Raw genomic sequence first — 23198 nt, forward strand, 5'->3', positions numbered from 1 at the left:
GTACAGGGCAGCCCCGGTAGCTCAGTGGTTTAGCGTGATGCTGAAGACCTGGGATCAAGTCCCATGTCAGGCTCCCTGCATGGAACCTGCTTCTCTCTCTGGCTGTGTCTCTGCCTCTTTCTCTCTCTGTCTCTCATGAATAAATAAATAAAATCTTAAAAAAAAAAAAACTTAGTACAAAGCTATAGTACGCAGAATGGTGTGATGCTGGCATAAGGACAAACATACAGACCAATGGGATAAAAAAAAAAAGCCCAGAAACAAATACTTGCATATACAAATAGGTTATTTTTTAAATATTTTATTTATTTATTCATGAGAGACACAGAAAGAAAGAGGCACAGACATAGGCAGAGGGAGAAGCAGGCTTCATGCAGGGGGCCCAATGAGGGACTCAATCCCAGAACTCCAGGAACACACCCTGAGCCAAAGGCAGATGCCCTCAACCACTGAGCCACCCAAGCATCCCTATAAATAGTTTTTGAGGGGGTTCCAAGACCGTACACCAGGGGAAAAGAGTTTTTCAACAAATTATGCCGGGAAAACTGGATATCCACACGTAAAACAATAGTTACCCTTTCCTAATACCACATGTAAAAATAACTCAAAATGAATCAAAGACCTAAATATAAGACTTACAACAAAACTCATAGAAGAAAACATAGGACAAATGCTTCATGACACTGGACTTGGCAATGACGTCTTGGATGTGAAACCAAAGGCAGAAGCAACAAGAGAAAGAACAGACCAACTGAACTTCATGAAATTGTAAAATCGTGTAATGTCAAAAAGACATTATCCAGAGTAAAAAGACAACCACAGAAGAGGAGACAATAACTGCAAATCATATATCTGACAAGGGATTAACACCCAGGACAGAAAGAGAACTCCTGAAACTCACCACCAGCACCAAAATGGGGAAAAGACTTGAATCGACGTGTCTCCAAAGACACACAAATGACCAAAAAAAAAAAAAAAAGATATCAAAGAATGCTCAGTATCACTAATCACTGGGGAACCGCTCATCAAAACCACAATGAGGTCCCCTGCACACTCAGGATGATGGCAATGGTCAGGAAAACGGAAAACAGGCTGTGGAGAAAAGGGACCCGTTTCTACCTACTGTCGGTAGGAACATAAAACGTGCAGCCACTGTGGAAAACGGTATGGCAGGTCCTCAAAACATTGAAAATGGAATTACCATCGGATCCAGAAATTCCACTTCTGGGTGGGGACCCTCAAGATGGAAAGGAGGGTCTCGAGGAGATACTTGTACATCCATGTTCACAGCAGAATTCTTCACAACAGCTACAACGTGGAAGTAACCCAATGTCCATGGATGGATGAATGGATGGGCAAATGTGGTCTATCCATCTAACAGAGCTTTACTGAGTCTTAGAAAGAAGGGACTTGTGGCACCTGCTACAACACAGATGGTCCTTGGGGACACGGTGCTGAGGAAAACAAGCCAGTGACAGTAAGACAACAACTGTAGGATTCTAGTTATAGGAGGTACTTAGCCAAAAAAAATCTTAGAGACAGAAAGGAGAATGGTGCATGCCAAGGGGTGCAGGGAGCAGAAATGGGGAGTGTGTGTTTAATGGGGACAGTTTCAGTTTTATGAGATGAAAACAGTATGGAGGTGGGTGGTGATTCCTGCACAAATTTTTGAACATATTTACTGCCACTGCACTATACACTTAAAGATGTCTAGGATGGTAAATTTTATGTTATGTGTATTTTACCATAACAAAATGGAAATATTTCAAAAAATACAAGAATATTTTTAAGAATGAAATCATAAGTGTAAAGAATGCCTTTAATCAATTCATTTTTAAGCTATTTAACTTTAATATAAAAGAACTTAAAATTTGCATTAAACTACTATATGTTCTAATTTTTTCATACAGCAAACTAAAATTATATCTTTCAGTCTGTAACTTAACACCACAGAATTCCTGAAAAAGTATAAAATATTATCACAGATAAATTATAAATTAACCCATCAATGTTTATTTAGTGGCTATCACAGAATATCCTCTCTTCACCTTTTGCTAAGGACGAGGGTTATGTTTTTCAAATGTACATATATTCATGGGGGAAAAAACTGTATTTGTGGATATTTTAAAACTAATACATATCTCTATCTATATAAACATTTCTATTTCATTTCTCTTTAAAACTATTCTACTGGATATTTTTCATTAAATAAAAGCTCACATATAAGCTGTATGTTACAACTACTGTACACAGATCTCAGGCACAGCCACACATCACTATCACAACAGTAATAACACAAACCCTAGTTTTATCTTTACAGTTTAATGTTTATGTTCAAACACAAACATAACTAAAATCTGGAAACTTTTCGCCTTAATGTGACATCATGTCTGTACAGTGTTCTTTGCAGTTCTGGTTATGGAGTGTTTCAAGAAGACAGAATTACAAAAGGCCAGAGCCCTTTACTTGGAGCTAACACAGGAAAGCTCTGGCACACCACATGTATGTCTCTAGGAGGGAATAGACCCTTCACCATCCTGAGTGCGGAGTCTCCCAGGTGTACTGCCACCTCCACGGAGAACTGTATTTTATTAGTAACTGATAATGTGCTGTCAGGATACGTTTTAAGAGCACAGGATATCAAAGTAGTTTGGGAAGGAGGAAAGAAATTGAATTGAATTTAACTTTAGTACAGTTATGTTCCCACTGTGTCAAACTCCAAGAAAATTTGCATTAAAAAAATATACATGGGGTGCACCTCAGTGGCTCAGTCCATTAAGCGTCTAAGTCTTTTTTTTTTTTTTTAAGATTTTATTTATTTATTCATGAGAGACAGAGAGGCAGAGACACAGGTAGAAGGAGAAGCAGGCTCCTTGCAGGAAGTCCGATGTGGGACTTGATCCCAGACCAGGATTAAGCCCTGAGCCAAAGGCAGAAGCTCAACTGCTGAGCCACCCAGGGGTCCCAGGCCTCTAAGTCTTGATTTCAGTTCAGGTCATCATCTCAGGGTCATGAGATCAAGCCCCACACTCCCCACATAGATCTGGCTCTGCTCAGTGGGGAGTCTGCTTGAGTTCTTTCCCTCTGCCTCTGTTCCCCTCCCCATCATGCTCTCGCTCTTATTCTCTAAAATAATAAATAAAAAATCTTAAAAAAAATACATACATATAAGGCTTTCTAAGCTGCAAATAAAAGGTTCTATACAATTTCATTTTAGAAACTTAAGTTGGTTCTCCCATTACTTTTGCACAACTATTTAATCATGTGAATTCGTTCTATTTCTAGCACAATTATGTGAAGAACACACAGTATCTATGCAGTTTCTTTCCAATTCTGTAGTAACAGTGATGGACTTTAAACATTAAACTTTTTCTAATATCAAGAAAATTATTGTAAAAGATAGCTTTTTACCAATCTCATATAGTACAGAATAAAGACTGGGAAGATGGGAAATAAATTATCTCTAAGTAACTTTCTCTCTGGGTTTCCTTCTCCTAATACCACACAGTTTGCAAAGATGAAATTTGCTTTGGGAGGGATAAAGGAAAATGTCACCACTTGAAGCTGTTTTCTCAATAGTGGACCCAATTTAACAAACAATAGACATCTGCTTTTTAGAAAGGGAGTATTTTGATTGGAAAAGACCCGAACAATGATGAGTGTACTATGGTTTGCAGCAGAAATGACAGCAGAAAGTGCATTATAAAGAATATTAAATGGGAATACGATGTTAAAGGCCTAAGAACACTGCTAATATTTCAAAACTAGCTCAATTTTAAACTGTAAACTTCAGGGAGAATTCCTAGGTCCTGAACAATAAGCTAATCAATTACACAATAATACTAATATGAATCATTTATATTACTCGGAATGTTGTATAGCAAGCACCTGAAGTTATCCTCACATTATAAGGTAAGCAGAAGCAGACATTTTTCACAATGTGCATAATTATACTCTGTTCAGGCAACAAAATACATAATACATGTATTGCCACAGGACACTTGAATTAATCTGCTCTGATCCTTACTTAATTACTTAGGCTGATATAAAGTATGTATTCTCTCCTTTGTAGATCATACTCTAGAAAAGAAATATAAGCAGATGTCATTTCTTTAAATGCTCACTTAATACTCTGGTATTTAAACTGATGAATTCCATTTTTCTGTTATGAAATCAGTTATTTAGCATGTTTTTTTTTCTTTCCTCCTTTTTGAAGGATATACATGAAAGAATTTTCTCCTTAAATAATCCAGAACTCACTATTAATGTATTTAAAAGGACCGAAATAAGATCTCATTAGAAACACCTACTGGAGGTGGTGAAAGGCCAGGCACCGATCAAGAACGTGCAGCAACCCATAAGAGGTAAGTGCAAGCTCAGGGAATTCAGAAGCCCCAGTCGGGTCCACAGTCTCGACACAAATTCCTCATGCCCCGTCCTGACTCTAGAGCTGACTGTGCTATTTTGGATACTTTTTCTCACTTCCGGAAAATTGGAATTTGCACATTTTCTCTCTCCCATGTGTGCTGTGTGCACGAGCTATAGGCACACTGGCTACTCCCGCACCTGGCCTGAGCAGTTTGTGGTGGTTGTGGGGACACGAACCGATTCAGGTGGCTGCCTCCATCCTAAGTGAACCAGAGGTCTAGGCGACTCTTACGTACACCAGTGCCATCATCTCTCTTCTAAGCTAAAAATTCTTAAATAGCTTCTTCCTTCTTCTGACAAGATCTTTAGGATGGAACCTAGCTACCCTTCTCCATATCCCCTTCCCCCACACCTACACGCTCATTCAGTCTACAGTCACGTGTCAGATCACACACGCAGTCTTACACTCAATGTCACATGCTTATATATGTAGTCACACAAGCTCAGACACACACACAGTCACACACACAATCTCCATCACACATATCCAAGACACACATGCCTGGTCACACATGTACGGTGCTCACATGCTCAGTCTCAGTCATACACGCTCAGTCACACACAGTGGGTTATAGACACTCAGGTCATACACGTCCAAGTGACACACAATCTCAGTAACACACACCCAAGTCACATATGTACAGTACTCACATGCTCAGTTTCAGTCATACACGCTCACTCCCACACACCCAAGCCACATACACAATCTCAGTCACACACACCCAAGTCACACACGCTCGGTCACATTCACAATCTCAGTCACACATGCCCAAGTCACATGTATAGTGTTCACATACTCACTCTCAGTCACACACACTCAAGTCACACACAGTCTCACACACTTGGTCTCAGTCATGCATGGTTGGTCACACACACTCAAGTCACACACGCAGTCTCACACGCTCGATCACACACACAATCTCAGAGTCACACATGCTCGGTCATACACATAAATTATGCAGTTACATGCTCAGTCACGCACTGTGTAAACTGCGCTTTGCAGCCTGGCTGTGTTCAGCCATATTCTCACTCACTCGCACTGACTTCAATGTGATTCCACACATTGTCTAGCAGACCTTCACAACTCTTAGCAAATGACAAGAAATATATATCTGTAAAACAGAAAGGAAGAAAGCAAATAATATTCCAAAATATTAACAGTGGCTAAATTAATAACTCTTAACTTATGCTACTAAGGAAGCCCTTTGGTTAAGGCTTTTTCTTGAATATGCTAAGTTGTCTTTAATTAGAAGATGCTTTTTTCATAAATATTTTTGCAAAAACACAAAAAGATTTGAGTTTTCTCCAGAAATCATTTACAGTTCCTCATCTTCCTCGTCTGTTGTCATGAACATCCTGAATATACTTTTACTAAAGCACCCTTAAAAATAAAGTAACAAAGCAATGACCATCTCCTCAATAGGCATCTTCATTTTTGCATTCCCATAATTTGCTCATTATCTGGCACTTCGTAAATGCTTTCTCAAATGATGACAACTGCTCACCAATCCTGGTATGTGAACAAGAGTGAAACGAAGAAGGTTACAACAAAATAAACCTTTTTAAAATAACTGTAGCAATTAAAAGTAAACTACAGTTGTACCTAACACCCCCAAATATTATGAAGAGTTTATAATATCTGTATAAGCTGCTAAAATCAGAAGTTACTGAGTCCTCCAAATCCAATCAGGAGTCATTGGGGAGAAGGGACTCCAAGCTATAGCAAAACACCATGATAATGTGAAGAATGTCAAATTGAAGTGCACATGTGAGCACAGCCATCCAGTTAATATAAATCAGGAAACAATATACATATCATAGTATGCTAACTAATATCCAAACTCAAACTGACATAGTGAAATTACTTCATCTTGACTCCTACAATTTTCAGGGGGATGGGTCTTTCTCCAGAGTAAATATGCTAAACAAAAACACTGTACTGAGCATATCCCAAGAGAGACTAGATGCAGGAAAATTTAAGAACTTGAAACATTCTCTAGGCTTTCCCTTTTCAGTTCAAATCTTCTGTTTCATTCTTTAAGCATTCTTTCAAATTTCAGTTTTCCAGTTTTTAATTTAAACACACAACGAATATATTTGTATTTAACAAAAGATTTAACTTACCCTGGTAAATGTGCCTTCAAAACTATGAATATCCAGCTGTGGTTTCTGAGCATAAACATAAGCACTGATTGAAAAAAGATCCTGGAATACAAAATATCTGAATTAATTATATTATAATCAGACAAAATTACTTGGAAATTTTTCAATCACCAACTAATATTTTTCAAATATTATTTATCAAAAGTGACAGTTGGTTTTCCTCTATTTTGTGTGCCAACACTATGGATTAGGATGGAAGATAACTAAGGGAAAAAATGTTTACGCTCATGAGAGGTGTGGCAATTTCTCTTGGTTCTAACAGACTGCTGCTTAATGACAGGTGTGTGTTGAGTGCTTGGGAAATACAAACTGCATGTTGCCTGGGGCTGCCTCAGATTCCAAGTTTAAAGGTGGAGATATACTTCATGGAGTTTTGTCATACTGTGTATGAATATTTGGAAGTTACATGGGTACCCAAGAACTTAGTGGGATTTAAGTAATTAATCTTCAAAATTCCACAGAAGTTCTGTAAGACAATTTACCAAATTCCTACTCACATGCTTTTCTTCTAATAGCTACTGCATTTGCTATAAACAACTGACTTACTTAAAGGTATGAACATATTGCCTTTCTCCATGTGCCTGAACCACATCCCCATGATCTATATTTATAAAATTACATGGGAAGGCTTTAACTATTCACATATCACAGCGACTTTCCGGAACTAGTTTTGAAGTAGGAAAGAAGTGGTTTAGGTCACTCCATTCACAGGCGACATGTATATGCTTAAACAGCAAGTCTCCAGAGATGACATTTAAGCACCTTATTTTAAGACAACTTATAAAAGTACATCTGCTGATTTAGAAATTTTAGTTTTTAAAATGCTATGTAATTTTATTAAAATGTTATAAGTAAAAATGTACTGATAACAAATTTTAATTTTTAATGGTACATGATTATTTTTACCAGGAGATCATCAGGGATTTACAATACTGAAAAGTTAGTTCCTTGTCTGTGTGGATTTTAACACCAACACCCACATGGGATCCTGACTGTACTGTCCCCTAGACAGCCCGAGGGAGAGTGACTTCACATCTTCTGCATGGTAATCCCATACATCCCAAAGTGACCAGGATGTAAGTGATATTAGGAGACAAAACTCCAAACCACACAGGTAGGAAGCATACCTGAGTTCACACATGGAGGATGCAAATGATCTTGTGGATGTGAGAGTGACCTATCAAATTTGTTATAATCTAAATATGGTATTGTATATTTTCCAAATTGATTCACATGGACACAAATAACAGTCTAAGTAGGTGAGTTATAGCCATGAATGGAGAGTACTTATCCTGGAGTCTTTCAGAGTAAACTATTAAAACTCTTTAAGTTCTTGGTATTTCAGTTGTTTTAAAAATATATTCTAAAATATATTCTAAAATATATTCAAAATATATAGTAATGTTTTATAAAATATATTTTATATATATATGTATATATTTGTGTATATATATATATTTTCTTAGTTGGCACTCAGAAAGCTGGATAAGTACAACTCTACACAGAAGTTTAAGAAATTTCTGTCCTTACTACAGGCCTGAAATTTAAACAAGATCCATGTCAATATGATGGTAAAGAACTCCAGCCCGCTGTGCCCCCAGGACGCTGAAGCCAGAAGTGCCCCAGCCTCCAAGCTGCTCACATTCCTAGTCTCTCTGAAGGCAAACTAGGATTCCTTTTCTATTTCACTAATAATCTACACATTAACAACAGGCATCAAATACCCCTGAAGGTAACTGAAGAGGCTCAACTGAAAAGTGAGATTCTAAGTTTAAGGTAAATTCTATAACACAAATGCAGGTTTGATACAATCTAGTGATTACTAAAAAAAATTAATGGAACAAGAGATAACTAGCCACTCAAACAAGTACACAGCAGACTCAAGCTCACTGCACAGCAAGGTGAAAGCTGCGGAAGGCGAACCAACTTGGTATCTGAACAGATTGGGCTTCCTGATTTGTCCTGAGAGACAGGCGCTCCCTGTCTCCGCTGTGCCCTCAGGCTCTCCTGAAGCAGGGCCGAAGAGGCATCTGCGGCACAGCTCTCACGGCATGACCTGGAAGTCACATCATCTGGAACCCTGGACTCACAGACCCCAAATGCCTGCACCTGACTCTAACGCGCGCCCCGACGCTGTCTGCCAGGCTGTCAACCATGGCACGATCAGCCCAAGCAGAATGCAGGAACAGGATCACCAACAGAGCTTGGACCTGCAACGGGTGTGAGAATTCAGACCCCTTAGAGGGACATTAACCATTAAAACAACCTGGATGCTGGCTGGGCCATCTGGGTCATCTGAGCTGCCCACGTTCAGGGGCCCAGGTTCTGTTGGGCCTCGTGAAATCAAGATGCAACATGTGACCCCTGCCCAAAGCTTCAAGAGGGAGGCCCCCCCTGGTGACCCTTCCCTTCCAAAGCCCCTTCTGTCTCAGGAGGGTCTCACTGCTGTTGCTGGCATTCCAGATCAGCTGCAGTTTACAACAGTGGACCCCGAGCCTAACCCCACTTCCCTCACCACCACCACCCCCAATATAAGCAGCTTGGAGTGAGGAAGTTTGACTACTAGGTGCTACTGCCCCAGAAGGGAAATGATCTCTTTTGGGCCATTTCCCAGATAAATGATGGGGACCAAAGTGTTGGTGGGGGTGGGGCTATGTAAAGCCATTCTGAAATGGTTTGAAGATTCAGATTTCCTCTTGACCATTTCCCAAACATGATGCACCTTCAGGATTAAGTTGTATAAAAATATTTTCCTGGATGGTTCAGTCTGTTGAGTGCCTGACTCTTGATTTTGGTTGGGTCATAATCTCACGGCCCCATGTTGAGCTTAAGATTCTCTCTCTCCTTCTCCCTCTGCCCCTCCCTCTCCACCCCATGTACATACCCTCTCTACCTCCCTAGGAAAAAAAAAATCCTGTAAAAAAATGCTCTGTCCTTTTTTTTTTTTAAAGATTCATTTATATGAGAGAGCAGGCACGTGCATACACAGCCAGGGATGGGCGGGTGGGGAGAGGCAGACAGAGAATCCCAAGCAGACTCCATCCTCAGCATGGAGCCTGACCTGGGGTTTGATCCCCAACTCTGAGATCATGATCTGAACCCAAACTAGGTCAACCAACAAGAGTCCATCAGGCACCCCAGATACTTTGTGCTTCGTGCATAAAACCCTTCCAGCTGAAAGTCTGGGCAGACCATGCAAGGACTCCTGAGGGCACAAGACAAGCACCAACACCAGGGAGGAGCAGAGGATGGAGGTCACCTGTGCTCCTTACAACTGCTGGCAGGCTCTCCAGTCCGCAAGAAACACTCCTATTGCCAGTGATCGGCATTTGAGATTCAAAGGGGTTGCAGGGCATAGAACACATCTGGCAGCTGGGATTTCTCACTTGGATGCTGTGGTGAATGGTGAATGGTGAATTTAAAGTGCAGACCTGGCACCAGGTGTGCACACTGGTCTCAGCTGGCTGAGTGACATCCTACAACAATAACCCTAGCACTTCTCCTGAAAGACACCTGGCTAAGGGAGGGGGCCATGTAGGAACATGAATGCAGACTTGAGAAAGGGCTGCTCACAAGCAAGGCTGGCCATTGGGTGGAGTCTGGAAATATGAATTTCAGGAGGGTCGCCACAATTCCCAGATAAGAAAGACTCGCTGTGCCTGCAGAATGTAGTCAGGCAGTGTGGTTTATACTGAACACCTGCTTCCTTCTGGGAGTCTGGCATTTTGGTATGTGCCAGACAGAGGAATGCCTCCATGAGTCTCTCCTGTGCTGCCCTGCTAGGCACCATTTCACATGTATTCTCACAACATGCTGCTTGGGGTATGTAGTGCATCCTGGGGGAGTCCGCAGGGAGAAGCTCTGGAGCCTCAAGCCTTGCTCTCTCCAGATTTACCCCAGTGCCTTTCACTCGGCTGTCTGTACCCTGTGTCTCATCACTGGAATAAATCATGGTCATGAGGAGGACTATGTGCTGCATCCTGGGTGTCCTCCTAGAGAATTATTAAAACTGGGGGTGGTCTTGAAAGTCCTTCAAAACAGAGAGTTTACCATTTTTATTCTTCTCATTTTAATTTTTGGTATCTGTTTTATTTTGGTTTTGCCTTGGAACAAATGTTTTAGTGTGGCTGCCACACTTAGGAAATCATGGACATGCAGTCATGAAGACCCAGAGGCCACAGATGAGGATAACCACAGCAGCTGAAGAGCAACAGGAGAGGTGGAGAGTGTCCCAGTGGGGCCCTAATTCTGGCATCCTCTCACCCTGACCCCACACAACCCATATGCAGGGTGGGTTTCTAGCAGCCCAGCTGACAGAAGTGAAAAAAGACTGCAGCACCTCCCCAACGGCAGGGAAGAAAGAGCTTAGAGTTCGACTTCAGCTGAGTGAAATACTAAGTAGGACAAAACCAAATACAAAACAGTCCTCTTCAGAAGAACATAAGCCAATCCAGTCTCTACAATGTGTCATTAGAAATGTTGGGGCAGCCCAGGTGGCTCAGTGGTTTGGCACGGCCTTCAGCCCAGGGCGTGATCCTGGAGACCGGGGATCGAGTCCCATGTCAGGCTCCCTGCATGGAGCCTGCTTCTCCCTCTGCCTGTGTCTCTGCCTCTCTCTCTCTCTCTCTTTCTCTCTCTCTTTCTCTCTCTCTGTGTCTCTCTTATGAATAGATAAAATCTTTGAAAAAAAAATGTTGAAGACACAATCCAAACCTCTAGACATATGAAGACATCATAGCACAAGATCTATATTTGAGAAAGAAGTCAAGCAATAAAGACTAATTTTGAGATGACCAAATATTAGAATAAAGAGATGAAATTTCAAAGCAATTTTAATGTCTCAAAGACTTAAAGGAAAACATTCTCCTAAAGATGAACAATGGGAAACCACAGAACAGAAAAAATATTTATTTAAGGAAAAAGAACCAAATGGATATTCTAGAATTAAAAAAAATACAATATCTGAAAGAAATTTATTGGATGGACTTAACAGTAGATTGGAGATGACAGAATAGAGTCGGTAAACTTGAAGAGAGAGCAAGAGAAATAATGAATCTGAAGACACAAAGAAAGAAGCTGTAGGAAAGGATAGGCTGCAGTGCCACTGACAGGGTGTCAAGAGTTGTAATATTTTATAGTTGGGCTCCTAGAGGGAGTGGAGAAAGAATGGGGAAGGAAAACTATTTGAAGAAACAATGACTAAAAATATGCAAAATATACTGACAGCCCAGACAGATTTATGAAGCATAGAAAACCCCTAGACAGATAAATAAAATTAAAACAAAAAAATCCAAAGTCACATTGCTTAAAAAAAAAAAAAAAATCAAAGAGAAAAGTCTCAAAACTACTTAGAGAAAAATGACATATTACAACACACAGGGAACAACTAGCAGAACAACACTGATTACTCACTAGAAATAATTGAAGCAGGAGACAGTGGGACAAAGTATTTAGAGTGCTATGGAGGAAACACGGTCATCCAAGAATTCAATATTCAGCAAAAATATCCTTCAAAAAACAGATGAAATAAAGATATTTTCAGATAAACAAAAATGAGAATTCACTATTACCAGATATATATTACAAGAAATGTTAACAGAAATTCTTTAGGCTGAAGGGAAATGTTCTCTGGGATAAATTCAGTCTTTAGGAAGTGGTGGTGAGGAACAAAAATAATAAAGAACAAAAGAAAAACAAAAATCTTGTTTTCTACTTAATTTTTCCTTAAAATACATATAAAAACATTGGAACAGTTCATATACAAATATAATGCATATAAAAAAGTATATGAATGCATATAAACATAGACACATACAGAAAAGGCACAATTTGCTTGAGCATAAAGGACAGGTAGGGTAAATGGACCCATACAATGACAAGGGTCTTACATTTTATGTCAAGTGACACAACTGTAACTAACTTTCACAGTATACTTTTAGTGAAATTTATATTATGATCTCTAGCAACTACGAAGGAAATGCAAAGCAGTGCAGCTTAGATAGAGTAAAACTAATTCCAAACATATTCAGCTAACCTAAAACCGTGAAAGAAACATCTGAGACACCAGAGCTGTGGGCCATGGACAAGGAGACAGCCTGTGAGGGAAGGTCAGGAAGAAGAGAGGGCAAGGGGACTATGGGCCAAGGTTTCTGAACAGCAGTGTTAGGCCAAAGTGTTCGAAGAATTATCCCTTGACAGGAGAAGTGTGAGTGTATGAGGAGCCAGAGGAAAGCTGAGAAGAGTGAAAGCACTGGGCACTAGGAGAGGACCACAGGTAGCCACAGACACGTAACAAAGGCTACAGTCTTGCTCTTATCTGTGGTGATGGTTGCATAGATGTACTGAGGTGTACAGTAATTATGTGCAATTCACTGTTTCCCAATTTTACCTCAATACAGTTTGAAACACACACACACAATAATTAGGGGCAGTATTAAGGACTGAGCTAGAAATGTGGGTCATCCATGCCTCCTTCCCATCTCTGCCTGGGTTCTCAGAGATGCAAAACAATCCATCCTCCAGTCCCATTTACGTGTTTTTATTTCAGCACTCATGTCTTTCTAAGAGGTCTACTTTACGCATGATCTTTTTTCATAGCTTCTGTTTGGACTGTAATATCCTCTCATATCTCTTAAAATATATTAGAGATTTGTATTTATTCTCTTTTATTCCTGGAAAACCCAATTTAACCAGCCTCATCAGATCTCCTCTGTTTGTGGGAGCCCTGACTTGTGGGCTGTATATCATGCTCTATCACTTAGAGAAAATATTCTTTCACAGAAAACAAGCAGCCATCTAAAAATGATATGGCTTCTTTCAGCTCTAGAAAACATCTATTTCACTGTTTACATTTCATTCATTTCCCACTTTAGGTGAGTGGGGAGCAAACAAATCTTCAAGTGGCTTAGAGTTATGGTAAGAACAAGTGTGAAAGAATGGATTCTAATAAAAGTGGTAGCCCTAACAACCCCAAAGGGAGCAACCTACTCTGAGGGCAGCAAAATCCTCCAGAAGAACTGAAAAATTTTAGTGCGTACCACTTAGGAGGATGTATGAGAGGAAATCAAAGACACTCACCAGAAAACAAAAAGAGATGACATGGCAGAGACACTTCCCACCATCCTCCCCAGCTCCTGTTAAAGACAGGACTCCCAGGCCTTCCAGGGGAACATGATCCCCCACCCACTGAACGCAGCCTTCAGCATTCTCTCTGGCCTAATGGGGTAGAGCATGACGACACGTGCTGTGGGGAGGCAGGGGGAGGCAGTCACATGGGACACAGGTGAGAGAGTCACCTGTCAATGATGCCACAGCTGCCCTCTCGGCCTCAGACCCCCCACCACTGGGTGGTGGGGGGAAGAGAAAAACTTCTCACTTAATTTGTGCTGCAACAGTTCAGGAAACAGATCTCAGGAGCAGAAAGGGATTTAATATATGGAATAAGCGGGATCCCTGGGTGGCGCAGCGGTTTGGCGCCTGCCTTTGGCCCAGGGCGCGATCCTGGAGACCTAGGATCAAATCCCACATCAGGCTCCTGGTGCATGGAGCCTGCTTCTCCCTCTGCCTATGTCTCTGCCTCTCTCTCTCTCTCTGTGACTATCATAAATAAATAAAAAAAAATTAAAAAAAATATATGGAATAAGGTCCTTCCAACATCACAGGAAAGGCTTAGATTCATGACTGAACCTCCAAAAATTGCTCTCAGGATATGACCAAAATGGCCCTCTATGGGAAACATCCTTACAATTACTGAGGTCAACACACACCCATTAAGTCTGACTCCAGGGTGCAGAGGCCACTGACCACACGGCACTTGCCACTTCCACCTGTGACACTGAGGGTGGCCCTTGACAGCAGAGAATCACCAAAGGGGCAGGAGACATCATCCTCATTTCTGCCCTACAAATGCTTTGAGAGTAGGTTTAACTTGGGAAAGCTTATTCACACACCTTCATCAAGGCCTGGAAAACACTGATGAGTTTTCCATTTTTTAGAGAACAGGGATACTACACTGGATAAAGCATGAACACAGCAGCCCACCACAGCGGGTCTGCTATTGCACTTTAGAGTATACATTAACTAATAAAAAGTCATTTTCAAGTTAATTATGTCAAGCTGGTTTACCCAGAAAGAACACATTGTGTAATAATTGTGGACTTAGGGAAATACAACAAGGATGTTTAATAAGCAGCCAAATGACTCCTGGAATAAGGCAGGTCCAAAACCCCTTCATCATTTAAGTATTACCCTGTCACAAGTATTTTTCAAAAAATGAAGTTCTCCTATAATAGACTACCTTTTGATACATGGAAATAAAGAACAATACTAGCAACAATCCTCATTTCTACACACACATGAACATTCAGAGGAATGCATTTCATCTAGTATATTAGACATCAAATGACTGAATAATGGCACAATAATGAGAATGTCATTTGAAGCTTTTCACGATAATTTAAAAATCATTCTGAAGTTTTCAATAATGTAGGAAAGCCTCTGCTATTAGGTCAAGGGCAACATTTGTTCGCATTACTTAAAGGTCATTAAAATACATCCTTAATCATAACATGTGGTTCATTACAAATAAAATTGCCTTTCGTTCAATAAAACTAATTAAATGTAAATGGTATTGTTTACTGCTATATGGATCTTTTGAAATAAATCAGCAAGTCATGATTTATTGTGACCTCATTGTTGTTAATAAATTTGCCTGATCACAAAAGCCAGAAACACATTTCCCAAATATCTATGGATCCCTGAGAAGCATGCCTTCTAGCTGCCTGTGTGTAGTCACGAGAAGCTGAGCCTGCCATCACAGGGCCCACTGCACAGCTATTATCAAATGGTTTGCTCGAACTTTAATGGTCTGATCACATCCAGTGATAAGAGAATACCACAAAATCGGAGATGACATTCTTGGTGGCGTCCTCAGTTCTTCAAGAAAAGCTCTGAGGTCTGCAGGTTTACTACTACTTGCTGTTATAAGGCTCAACAGATGATGTGACACCAAGTCCATTACAGCAGAAACAGAGAAGTCAGAGTGAAGGAAGAGGGGAAGAGTAAGCTATCAAATGAAAAACCAAACTGTCATGCCTAAATCCATAATGAAATTAGAGCTCTTTTTCCTACAAAATCTAAATATATGCCAAATTATATGAAGCTACAAATTGAAATTAATGAACCAGAAATTCAGTTAAACTTCCTTTTTCCTACAATATACAGCTTTTTAGTTTTATGGTCATATCAAAGGTACAAATGAGAACAGAGTAGGATTTCAACTAGTCTTCTAAGACCTAACTTACATGCAATAAATTGTGCATGTTTAAAGTGTACATCTGTGTGCCCCTGAACACTTGTACCTGCCTAAGACATCACCACAGCCAAGCTACAGGACATTTCCAACACCTCATCTGCAGGACTGCTCTACCCCGGGCTCCATCACAAAGTGGATGGGCTTTCCTAGAATTCTGCATTACTATGGACACTTCAGGTACTCTTATTTGTTATTTTTTGCTTTTTCTTTCAGACACATTCTTTCTAACACAGTGTTTTAACTTTGCACTTTCCTTTCTACCACTCTTTCCAAAATAAAGCTACTACCAATGATGATTTAGTGCCAGCATTTCCAACTGCCCAAGCCAGTGACTCTGGAACTTTTGCAAAGGAGACGGAGTGGGAAAGACCAGGTGGGGCCCCCATCTGTGCATGACAGCAAACAGAAATCTTTCCCAGTCCATTATGATTCATCATCTTTATCTCTCCTCCCCCTTAACCCTGGAGGGTTCACTGAGGAGGTACACCAGAAAAAGAAAACCCGGACACAAAGGAGAAACATGCCACTGAGAAATAGCACCAACCCCCCAAATTGGCTCAAATCACATCAGGAAGTCAATAGGCTGCAAGAACATCTTGTGATAAAAACTAATCCATTTTAACAAATAGTATGAGAATTGTAAGCTAGATATCCTAAGTAATAAGGTGACAGCACAGCCTTACTTTGCCATGTGAAGTAAAGCAAAGCAGACAGAAAACACAGAGAGTCTGAGTAAGTCTGGGAAAGAGCTGAGAAAGGAGGAGACCGTAGGGCGAATTCACAGGCTCCGGCATGATTCAGCCCACGTCACAGCACGTGATACAAAAGAACCCATTCAACACTCATTCATACGACAGTGTTTTAGCCACACAGATGTAGTGACATGATTAAACTTCCTTCTCCATGAGTCTATGTGCAGGGAATGCATTAAGAATTCTAAAATGTAAAGGCTAATGACCAGCTTCTCACTGCCTACTGACATTTAAAGTGGTTAAAATGATAAACGAATATTGGTAGGAAAAGAGCCTTCTGATCACAACGAAAAATCTGTAATCATAAAGGAAAACAAATAATTACACAAATAAAATTTAAAATACCTATATGGCGAAAGATATTCTAAAGCAGGAAGTCAAGAGGGAGACGAGAAGTCTAGCTATATTTGCAATACACACTTGGCAAAGGTAGGGAGAAAGAGGCTTACATACACTTATGTTGACAGTTTAAAATGGTGAGACCAGTTGGCGGCAATTTGAAACTCTTGCAAAAAGAGTAAGCTAAAAAAAAAAAGTGAGCTATTTATTCAGTAAGTGGTATTGCTGCAACTGGCTAACAAGTTATTTTCTTAAGTCTGATTTCCCACTCACAGTTTGACTCAAAATAAATACCAGATGGACAGGAGATATTACATGTAAAGCAGGAGTTGTTTTCAAAATAATAATTTAGGGATGCCTGGGTGGATCAGCGGTTGGGCGCCTGCCTTCAGCTCAGGGCATGATCCTGAAGTCCAGGGATTGAGTCCCACATCAGGCTCCCCGTGGGGAGCCTGCTTCTCTGTCTATGCCTCTGCCTCTCTCTCTCTCTGTGTCTCTCATGAATAAATAAATAAAATCTTGTTTTTTAAAAGGTAATCATTTAAAATATAATCATGGAGTGGAAAAATGCTAAACATAAAACCAAAGGCAGCAACCATTTTTTTTATTTTTAGAAGTTGTTTTTATTGAAATACATCTAATATAGAACATTGTGCAAATTTCAAGGGGCACAACAGGTTGACAGATACATTAGGCATTGTAGTAGGGCTGCCACCATGGCTAGGGTAATGAGCACTACATCACCAGCTTACCAACATGTGCCATCGTCACATTAGCAGTAGGCCCTCAGAGAAACACATTAGCCTTCCACAGGATAGAAGAAACCATAAATGAAAACACTTAGACGAGACCTAAAGAAATGGGAGTCTGACCCACAATTAACAAAGTGTACATAAAGACCTCTACACACAACAGGAAAATAAGCAGACACCACAAACAGAAATTTATAAAATAAAAATATATAAGAAACAGACTTTCATAGGTAAGAGGTATCTTCAGCCTCACAAAAAAATTGTCAATATAAACAAAATGCCATTTCCATGTCCATCAGATGGGAGAAGATAGGCCAACTGACCAATACACAGGAGATGTGCGTGCTGCTGCAGTCTTGCAGGTAGCATTTTGGCACAAGAACCAAAATCCGGGATCCCTGGGTGGCGCAGCGGTCTGGCGCCTGCCTTTGGCCCAGGGCGCGATCCTGGAGACCTGGGATCGAATCCCACGTCGGGCTCCCGGTGCATGGAGCCTGCTTCTCCCTCTCCCTCTGCCTGTGTCTCTGCCTCTCTCTCTCTGTGTGTGTGACTATCATAAATAAATTTAAAAATTTAAAAAAAAAAGGAAGAACCAAAATCCTACAACTATGTCTATCTTTTGAGTTCTAACACTATTTAGAAAACGTCAAAACTGTTAACGTTCATATGTACCAATAAATACCAGGCTGGTTACTGAAGTTATAACTTGTCCAGCACCAAGCAGCTAATAAAGCACTTGGAGAGAAACACATTTTTTGACATAAAAGATGACACAAAACATACTGCTGGAAAAGGAAAAAAGTACATATAGCATCATCCATCCATGCAGATGCATGAAGGAAAGGGTGGAGAAGTGGTGCCGCCAGGAATAACTTTTACCCAAATGTGAATGGTAAATACTAATGAATACAATTATGACGGTTTTCCATCTTTTTTATGATGTATATATTATTTTCAATGGTATTACTATTATCAGCAAGAAAAATAAATCTCCATTTCTTTTTGGCAAGAATGAGTCCTACGAAAAAGGGCTGAAATGCAGTGGAGGCTGAGGCAGGAGGACAGTCCATGCTTGTTGCTCGAGGACCCATCCCCCTGGCAGGGATGGCCCTACAGCAATCAAATCCACCACAAACAAAGACCTGTTAACTTGGTGTTTGAAAATGCTATGCTCGACAAACCACCTTTTAATTTAAGAACAAGCTTTGAAAAAATCACATTTATTCACAAGCTGCTAAACTAAGAAAATAAAATCAATGATTTTGAAAAAAGAAAAAATATATATAATTTACAATATCCAGCATCCAATATCACCAGACATGCAAAGAAGCAGAAATTGTGACCTGTAACAGGAGAATAATTAAAAACTAGAAACAGGGGCACTTCGGTGGCTCAGTCATTAAGCATCCAACTCTTGGTTTCAGCTCAGGTCATGATCTCAGGGTTCTGAGACTGAACTCCATGTTGAGCTTCTCAATCAGTGGGGAGTCTGCTTGAGATGTTCTCTCTCTCTCTCTCTCTCTCTCTCTCCCTCTGCCCCTCCCCCTGCTCACATGTGCATATGTATACTCTCTAATAAATATAAATCTTAAAAAAAAAAAACTAGAAATATACCAAGAAAAAAGAGACAATGGCATTAGGAAATGAAGAATAAGTATTATACACGTGAAAGATCTGGAACCTCCATATATTAAAAATACAATATTTGGAATAAAAAATTTGCTGGATGGTCTTCATAGAAGACTTCAGAAGATAAAATCAGTGAATTTAAAGACAGAGCAACAGAAACTATCAAATAGAGTCACAGAAAGAAAGAGCAAGAGACTTCAATGACCTGTGAACATATGTGGTCTAACACACATATCACTGATATGCCAGATTGGGGGGGTGGGGTGGGGCAGAAAGGCCCCAAAAATAAAGGCTAAAAGTTTTTGAAATGGGGTAGAAAAAAATCATGAATCTCCAGATCCAAGAAGTTCAACAAACACTAAGCAAGACAAAACAAGATACATACAAATTCCTGAAAGCAGTCATCACAAAAAAACATCTTTAAAATATCTAGAGAAGGGATGGGACACCTGGGTAGTTCAATGGTTGAGTGTCTGCCTTCAGCTCAGGTCATGATCCCAAGGTCCTAGGATAGAGTCCCACACCGGGTTCCCTGCTCCTCAGGGAGTCTGCTTCTCCCTTTGTATCTCTCTCTCTCTCTCTTTCTCTGTCTCTCATGAATAAGTAAATAAAATCTTAAAAAACATGTCTAGAGAAAAAGGAGATAAAGAGGAGATAAGGATGGCCACAGTGTTTCAGAACTACATATCCTGTAAGGCAGAGCAATGGTAGCGCTGAGACAGTAGGTAGAGACAAGGAAAACTGTCAAACCAAAACTTGAAAAACCTCTTCCAAAAATAAAGGTGAAATAAAGACAGTTTTCTTTTCTTTTCTTTTTTGTAAAGATGTTATTTATTTATTCATGAGAGACACAAAGAGAGGCAGAGACACAGGCAGAGGGAGAAGCAGGCTCCCTATGGGGAGCCCAATGATCTCAGGACCTCAGGATCATGACCTGAGCCAAAGGCAGATGCTCAACCACTAAGCCAACCAGGCACCCCTGAAGACAGTTTTAAAGCACAAACTTTAATCTAGTAGACTCCTCTTACAAAAACTACTGAAGGAAGTTCTTTGAGTTGAAGTAAAGTCACATTGCAAGTTGGATCCATCTACAGGACAGAGGACTCAGGAACGAGTAAATGTACAGGACAGCGGAAAAAGCGGTATTTATTTTTTTAATAACATGCTTAGCTACTTTTTTTTTCAAGATTTATTTCTTTTTAGTGGGGGAGGGGCAGAGGGATAGGAAGGGAAGGTCCCCAGCAGACTCGCCATGGAGCCCCAAGATTGTGACCTGAGCCAAAATCAAGAGTCAGATACTTTACTGACTGAGCCACCCAGGCACCCCACATGTTTGACTGCTTTAAACAAAAAATACGTATATTCTATGGTGAAGTTCATAACATGTATAAGTAAAACATGTAAGACAATCACAAGAGATGAGAAAAACTGGAAGTCTAACTGTGCCAGTTTCTTAAATTACATACAATATGGTATTGTGCCATATTGGAGAAATATTATGGTGCGTTAGTAACACATATTGGAAATCGCAGAACCCACCACTACAAAATAGAACTAAAGGTGAAAGGGGCAACTGGGCGGCTCAGATGGTGAAGCACCTGCCTTTGACTCAGATCATGATCTCAGATAAGATCTCTCTCTCTCTCAAATGAATAAACAGTATCTCTAAAAAAATAAACCTTTTAGGGCAGCCTGGGTGGCTCAGCCGCTTAGCCCTTCCTTCAGCCCAGGGGGTGATCCTGGAAACCCAGGATCAAGGCCCACATCAAGTTCCCTGCATGAAGCCTGCTTCTCCCTCTGCCTGTGTCTCTGCCTTTCTCTGTCTCTTTCTGTGTCTCTCATGAATATAAAATCTTTAAAAAAAATAAAAATAAAATAAATAAAAATTTTAAAATTTTAAAATTTTAAAAAAGAACTAATGGTTATAGCAATAATGGTAATTAAATGAAAACCTAAAATAATACCTAAAGATGGAAAAAAGGAACAAAGAGATAAGTAGAAAATAAACAGCAAGCCTTTAACTCAACCATTACTAATAATTATGGTAAATATGTTATTTAATTAATTAAATACTTTCCCACAAAGTAAACTTGCGACTCTGTTTCAAGAGTGAAGACGTTCAGTACTAAAAAAATTAATAAGTAACACCAATCTCACATCAACTACCTCAAATACAGGAGGTAGTTTTATGAGGCCAACTCATTTTATGAGGCCAGCACACCAAACGCATTACAACAAAAGCAAAACGACAAACATAAACCAAAGCAACAAAATCAATATTCCTCATTAATATGGGCACAAAAATCCTTCCCAAGGGCCGCCTGGGTGGCTCAGTGGTTGAGTGTGTCTACCTTTGGCTCAGGGTGTGATCCTGGAATCCTGGGATCAAGTCCTGCAATGGGCTCCCCACAGGGAGCCTGCTTCTCCCTCTGCCTATGTCTTTGCCTCTCTCTGTCTCTCTCATGAATAAATAAATAACATCTTTAAAAAATCCTTCCCAAAATATGAGCAAGTCAAAAGCTGCATTATGTGAAAAGGACACTCAGTATGAACAGATGTGTTCTGGTTTATCCCAGGACTATGAGGTTGATACAATCCATAAATCCATATAGATCATCCTAGTAACAGATGAAAGAAAACCATATAATTGGGATTCCTGGGTGGCTCAGCGGTTTACCGCCTGCCTTTGGCCTGGGGTATGATCCTGGAGTCCCGGGATCAAGTCTCACATCGGGCTCCCTGCATGGAGCCTGCTTTTCCCTCTGCCTGTGTCCCTGCCTCTCTCTCTCTCTCTCTGTGTCTCTCATGAATAAATAAATAAAATCTTAAAAAAAAAAAAGAAAAAAGAAAACCATATAATCATGTCAATAAACAAAAACTTTTGAAAAATCCAATCCCCATTCATGAAAAAACCTCACTGCAAACTAGGAACAGAAAGAATTTCCTCAGCCTGATACAAGGAATCTTTAAAAAAAAAAAAAAAACCTACAGCTACCATCACACATGATGTTAAAAAAGCTCCATGTTCCCCGAGATTGGAAAGGAAACAAGGATGAATGGTTTCACCACTTCTGTTCAGCAACGCATTAGAGATTGCAGCCAGTGTGATACTGCAAGTAGAAGAAAGAGAAGGCTGTCTATGCACACTTGATATAGAGTATAGACAATATAGCTCTGTGGAAGAGCTACATTGTCTTCTTTGCACATGACATGATCATTCATAGACAACATTCTAGGGAATTAAACAAAAGCCACTAAAAAGACATGAACAGACATTTCACCAAAGAGGATATATAACAGATGGTAAACAAGTACGTGAAACAATGTTCCGGGGGCACCTGGGTGGGTCAGTCAGTGACTCTTAGTTTCAGCTCAGGTCATGATCTCAGGCCACGAAATGGAACCCCATGTCGGGCTCTATGCTCAGTGTGTAGTCGGCTTCAGATTCTCTCTCCCTCTCCCTCTTGCTTGCACTTTCTCTCTCTCTCACAAATAAATAAAAATGTTTAGCCTTACTAGCCATGATAGAAACACAAACTAAAATGAGCTATCACAGCACACTTATTGAAATAACTAAAATTAAAACATGACGCCACTAAGTACCAGCAAGGCTATGGAGAAACTACAGCACTCATGCACTGTTGGCTGTTTTACAGTATAGCCACGTTGAAAGACACTTGGGCAGTTTGTGCATGCACACTTTCCCACACACCCCTGACTTGTGACTTAGTGATTTACTAGCTCCCCACCTGTTCCTGTCTACTGTGAAGTGGGCAAAGGTCAGCTAGTTAGTGGGAAAGAGTGTCAACCTCAACTATTACC

The 23198-nt window shown here is 40.2% G+C and overlaps 1 protein-coding gene across 9 annotated transcripts in view; it reads right to left on the reverse strand.

The window, feature by feature from the left end:
• Nucleotides 1-23198, reverse strand: part of ATP9B (ATPase phospholipid transporting 9B (putative)) — a 237325-nt gene that overhangs the window by 121148 nt on the left and 92979 nt on the right. For 8 of the 9 annotated variants that reach the window (XM_072817398.1, XM_072817557.1, XM_072817242.1 and 5 more), the window contains one exon: nucleotides 6553-6633. The exons of the other annotated variant lie outside the window; for it this stretch is intronic. In XM_072817398.1, the coding sequence (XP_072673499.1) occupies nucleotides 6553-6633 (81 nt within the window). The remainder of the gene's footprint in view (nucleotides 1-6552; nucleotides 6634-23198) is intronic. 9 annotated transcript variants of the gene reach the window in all.

This window comes from Canis lupus, chromosome 1, assembly GCF_048164855.1.
Source record: "Canis lupus baileyi chromosome 1, mCanLup2.hap1, whole genome shotgun sequence".
NCBI classification, from domain to species: Eukaryota; Metazoa; Chordata; class Mammalia; order Carnivora; family Canidae; genus Canis; species Canis lupus.